General features: G+C 42.1%; 1 protein-coding gene across 1 annotated transcript in view; it reads left to right on the top strand.

Moving 5' to 3' along the window:
• The window catches only part of NUDCD3 (NudC domain containing 3), a 109,306-nt gene that overhangs the window by 3,249 nt on the left and 100,057 nt on the right, over positions 1-6,000 (top strand). The window contains exon 2 of the mRNA XM_011946768.1: positions 2,297-2,619. Coding sequence (XP_011802158.1) covers positions 2,297-2,619 — 323 coding nt within the window. The remainder of the gene's footprint in view (positions 1-2,296; positions 2,620-6,000) is intronic.

Here is a 6,000-nt window from a genome sequence, read left to right as displayed (position 1 = left end):
ACACTGAATGAGACTGAGTGACTTGGTACCAGCATAACATTATTTCTGTGTGGTAGTAGGTGATCTCCTGACCTCTCCACTCCTACTCATCTGCCTCTTAGGATTTTTTTTTTTTCTGTCCCTAACTTGATGGGCATAAGACTGCACCTGTGGTCTGCCCCTCCACCCCGACCAGAAGTGGGATGCTTGGTGTCTCTGCTGAATATAGGCAGAGAAGAATTTGGATGGGAGTGCTGGGCTGCATCATTGTAGAACTTCAAAGTGTTCCCTGAATATTTTGGGGAGTGCAGTGTTGGTGTAGAGTTAGGCAGCTCATATGTTTCCTCCTAAGAGTTTGCATAGCCTGGATACACAGCTTGAAGAACCTCAGTAGGAATGATGTATGTGAAAATTGCATTCCACTTTATAATACATTAGTATGTTTTAAGACAAAAATAGTTTAGACCGACAAGCCATTCATTGTAATCGATAATGCTGTTTTTTTTTGGGAGTCCACTTTGAGAAGTGCTCCTTTGTAGAAGTCCTTGAAACTAGAATCAGGAAAGCTAGCTAGCTACATCCTGTTCCTCACATAAATTGTTGGGAAATCTTGGGAGAGTCACTTCACCTCTTGTCAGCTGAGAAGATTGATTGGAGGTCACAGATTGGAGTTCTCTTCCAGCTCCATGTTCTGTGACTCTAGAATGAATACTGAGAACACGTGATGGTTGGGAGGTTGGCAGTGGTAGCACTTCCTGGTGGTGTGAATGGGTAGGTCAGAGAAGGCTGGATGTACTGAGTGAGCAGAGGCAGTGGCATGGTGAGGACTATCAAGTCTGGGGATTCTGTGTTAGAAGTCTCAGGTGTTAGGAGAGAGAGTTCTTGTTGCTTTGCTTTTGTGGAGTTAAGATGAGCTGGAGTATCAGGAGGATGAGCAACTCTGACTGCAATGGACTCAAAGCGGTAGAAACACGAATGTTAGAATCTAGTCAGGGCTTCAGGTTATCTGCAGAAGTGAAAGTGGTTCTGGTGTTGTTTCCAGTTTTTAACCTTTTAGGATTTTATTGATTTTTTTTCCCCTCTGCGTACATCATCATCTCCTTGCACTGTTTGGTGCCTGCTGCGTAATTTTTTACTTCTTTTGCCAGCAGGAGCTGGGGCAAGTTACTTAACCTTTCCAAGCCTTATTTTTTCTCATTTTTGAAATGTTAATGCTGTCTTCTTCGCGGGATTTTTGTGAGGGTTTTGAGAGAATGTTTGTAGAATCATTTGACACAGTTAGTCTGTTAGCACCCTTTTGACTGCCTGCGCAGTGCACAGAACATTGTTACTTAATACCTGTCCACATTCTGGCCCTTTAGAATCTGACTCCCACCCATGTCCCAGGTTGCTCTCTCAGCCTTTCCTCCCTCCAGTTGTTGCAAGAGCTTTTGCCATTCCTTGACAAGCCTATTCTTGGAGCTATGGCGTTTCCTCCAATGGTTCCCTATGGAAGATGTGCCTCTCATTCAAGGTCTAACTAGAATCCTCCTTGTTCCAAGAAGTCTCCCTAGATTTCTTTTGCCAGATATGCTCATTCCCACCCATACTCTGACAGGGAATTAAGGGCTCTGTCATGCCTCCTCTTGTATCAGAGTTTTCATATGTGGGTATGTCTTCACTGTACTTTTTTGGTAGAGAGGTCCCAGCACCTTCATGGGTGTGACTGTGTCCCAGAAAATGTTAAGAACTTATTTACACACCAGAATTTTGAGTTCTTACGAGGCAGCAGAAATCATTTTCATGTTTCTTTTTTTTGTTTGTGCGTTTCTTGCACACCATAGGCACATAGTAGATGTTTGTTGAATTGAATGTCCATACAGTGTGGTGAAAAATAGCAGCAGTCCAGTAAACCTGGTTGCATTTGGGGAATTGAAGTTCAGCCATATTTTCATGTTTCATTTGTGAGTCTGAATTTTGGATCCTTTATAACCCACAGTTGTACCAGGACCGTGTATTCTTTGCATTGTGAACAAAACTGGGGTCTGTAAAAATAATGACAACAAAGACCATCTAACTGTGCATATTTTAGGTTTGTAAATATTGTTAGCCTTGGTTTGTAAGTTTTTGATTTTGTTGATTTTGGAATCCTCCTGTTAAACACTGTATACCTGTCAGCTTTTGGTGAAGTGGCAGTGCATTTCCATTTTTCCAGTGGGAAAACTTGTCAGTTTATGACTTTTAGTTCTCTCCTTAACAGATTTTACCACATTTCTACAAGATATGTGGTACATTATTGGGCAGACGAACTGATTGCTGGGTTGCTGTTTGATTTTAGGTATTCAAAACCTTTGACCACATGGCCCGTCAGGATGATGAGAAGAGAAGGCAGGAACTTGAAGAGAAAATCAGAAGAAAGGAAGAAGAGGCCAAGACTGTGTCAGCTGCTGCAACTGAGAAGGAGCCAGTCCCAGTTCCAGTTCAGGAAATAGAGATTGACTCCACCACAGAATTGGGTGGGCGTCAGGAAGTAGAGAAAGTGCAGCCTCCAGGCCCACAGGACCCTGTGAAGGAAATGGCCCATGGCTCACAGGAGGCAGAAGCTCCAGGAGCAGTTGCTGGTGCTGCTGAAGTCCCTAGGGAACCACCAGCTCTTCCCAGGTGGGAATTTCTACTTTGCAGCTTCCTTCTTTCTTGCTTGACATCTGGTGTTTGTGTTTGTCCGTAATTCATTCTTTGTAACACCTCAATTCTTGATGTCAGTATTTATTTAGCTCTTCATATTTGCAAACTGCTGCATTACAGTTTTTCAGTTACGTAGGATGGGAGGTCAGTTGGCCTAAGGTCAGTTCCCTCATTAGGTAAGGTCAGTAGTCATACAACCATTTGAGATATAGAGCCAAAATTAGAGCACTTGACTCTTCTCACAAAGACCTAACTTTATCTGTTTTTAGAGGCTTAGCCTCATCAGCTCTATTGTTTGTGTTTTTCTCTCTGCAGGAGCACTGCTAGGATGTGCTCATAGTGCCTGAGGTATAATGGACACCTGAAATGGCAGTCTGTTTTAGGTGACTGGATTCACATCCTGGCTATGCTGCTTCCTGAATGTATTACCTTGAGCAAGCAGTATAATCTTTCTGTGTCTCAGTTTTCTCCTCTGTAAAATGTCGGTGATAATAATAGTACCTGTCTTATAGAGCTGTTGTGAATTTTAAATGAGCCGATAGTCAAGCAGCTAATGAGCAGTAGAGCTTGAATGTGGCATAAGGTTTCCCTGAATCAAGCCCCATGCTGTACTTGTACTCACTTTTTAGGAGTTATGTTTCGTGGGTGCTCTAAACTTAGTTATACAGTCCTTCCTTGCAGTCTGAGTGAGAGGAGCTGATCCCTTCTTGTGTGGGAGTTGTAGCAGTGTCTGCAAGACAGCCATGAGCCTCTTGGCCTGCTTTGTTTTTTGGAAAATTCACTCTCTTCCCTCTGATAGGATGGGTCAGCTGTGTCCCCCCGAATCCCTGCCACCTTGAGTTCTCTTCTGTTTTTCTTACTCCTGTGCTCTCTTTCTGACCTGTTTTGGGGGAGATTGTGTGTGTGCATGCACATTTTTAAATAGAAACCGGATCTTACTCTGTTGCCTGGGCTGGAGTGCAGTGGTGTGATCATAGCGCAATATATGAATTGAACTCTTGGACTCTAGCAATCCTCTCGCCTCAGCCTCCTGAGTAGCTGGGACCGTAGGCGTGCACCACCACATCTGGTTAATTTTATAATTTTTTGTAGACATGTCTGCCATTATACCTGGCTAAATTTTAAAAAGATTTTCTTGCTGTATTGCCTAGGCTGTGGGGGAGTTTTTGAATTTTTTTTTTTCTGGTTAGTGAAGCAAAGTGAACAACTTGGAATGGCTTATAAAATATGGAGTAAGAGAAAATAAGTTTTGTAAAGACAGGAGGGGCAAGATTGCAGAGTCTTAAAGCCCGGGCTAACTAATGAAGTTCAGAGAAAACAATTATTTGATGGCGGAACCAAATTGGTGGAGAAGGGGAGCAGTTCTTGAATATGGAGCTCTGGATGAGAAGGGGTGAAATAAAGATTTAGAGATTGGAAGTGGGAAGTGTAGGGTGGAAGGCAGACATCTGATATTTCCTTGCAGATCTTTTAAAAATATTTTTTATAGTACAAATGTGCTGATAGTGAATTCTTTCAGCTTTTTTGTCTGAAAATGCCTTTATTTCATCTTGCATGTCTGAGGATATTTTTGTTGGACATAGAATTGCAGTTGACACTTTTTTTTGTTTTTGTTTTTCTTTAAACATTAAAGACTATAATTCCATTGTCTTCTAGCTTGCACTGTTTCTGATGAGAAGTGAGTAGACATTCTTTGTTCCCCTGTATGTGAAATATCCCCATTCTTTTGTTATATCAGCTGCTTTTAAGTTATTATCATTAGTTTGAGCAGTTTAAGATTTACTCAGGCATGATTTTTGTTGTGTTTATACTATTTGGGGACTTTTGTGCCCACCCCTCAACCCCAACACACATACACACACACACACACACACACGCCTTCTTAGGTCTGTTTTCTCTTTGTCCTTCCTTTGGAATATTTTCTGTTGACCTGCCTTCAACTTTACTGTCTTTTCTCCTTTAGTGTCCAATCTTTAGTTAAACTCATCTAGTAACTTCTTAATTTCAGATAGTTTATTTTTCAACCCTGCAGGTTCCCTTTGATTGTTTTTTATGGCTTCGATTCCTACCTTGGTTTTCCTTTAAATCCTTCAATATACTTACAGTAGTTTAAAGTCTTTATCTGCTAATTCCATTATCTCTGTGATTTCTTGGTTTATCTCTATGGATTGAGTTTTCTCTTGATTTTGGGTCACATTTTCTTTTTCTTTCAAATGTCTGATAATTTTTTTTTTTTTTTTTTTTGAGGCGGAGTCTCGCTCTGTCGCCCGGACTAGAGTGCAGTGGCCGGATCTCAGCTCACTGCAAGCTCCGCCTCCCGGGTTCCCGCCATTCTCCTGCCTCAGCCTCCCGAGTAGCTGGGACTACAGGCGCCGCCACCTCGCCCGGCTAGTTTTTGTATTTTTTTAGTAGAGATGGGGTTTCACCGTGTTAGCCAGGATGGTCTCAATCTCCTGACCTCGTGATCCGCCCGTCTCGGCCTCCCAAAGTGCTGGGATTACAGGCTTGAGCCACCGCGCCCGGCCCTGATAATTTTTGATTGGATGCTAGACATTAACAAATGTTACGCTGTCAAGTCTCTGGGTTTTGGTTTCTTCTGTTGAGTGTTGAGTTTTGTTCTTGCAGGCAATTTATTTGCTGATCAGAATGATCTTTTTGAAGCTTGGTTTTTATTTGTATTGATTGATCAATTGATTGTAGAGATGGAGTCTTAATGTTACCCAAGCTGATCTGGAACTCCTGGTCCCAAATGATCTTCCCACCTTGGCTTACCAAAGTGCTGGGATTATAGGTGTGCACCAATGTGTCTGGCCTTGTTTTTCAGTTTTGTTAAGCTGTGTCTAGGGTACTTTTATTTTAAAGCTGGCTTAGTCGTCTAACACATGCCTTTTTGGGGCTTCTGAGTGCTCCAGCTGTTTAGTGAGGTCTTTCCATTCTGGCTGGTTGAGGCTTGAACATCTCCCAGCTCTAGGGATTGTCCATCAGTTACCCAGGTTTCCTACTTGTCTCATGGAGTTGCACTTTACACGTGTGCAGTTTTGTATTCAGCCAAAGACTCAAGGGGATCCTATGAGGTTTTCTAGAGTTATTTCTGTGTGTAGCCCCTCCTTACTAGTAGTCTTTCTGTAAAATAATCAGATGTGAGAATGAAGATTGAATATGCAAAGTTGTTTGTCATAGTCCACTTTTGCTGCTATAATAAAATAATATAGCCCGGGTGGCTTATAGACTACAGAAATTTATTGCTTACAGTTCTGGAGACTAGAAGTCTAAGATCAAGACTGGCCGATTCAATGTCTGGTGAGAGCCCACTTTCTGATTCATAGTTATCTCGCTGTGTCCTCAAATGCTGAAAGA

The sequence above is a fragment of the Colobus angolensis genome, unplaced genomic scaffold (genome assembly GCF_000951035.1).
Source record: "Colobus angolensis palliatus isolate OR3802 unplaced genomic scaffold, Cang.pa_1.0 Scaffold253, whole genome shotgun sequence".
Lineage (NCBI taxonomy): Eukaryota > Metazoa > Chordata > Mammalia > Primates > Cercopithecidae > Colobus > Colobus angolensis.
Note: the sequence above shows the minus strand (reverse complement) of the source record. Positions and strands in the feature narration are given on the sequence as shown.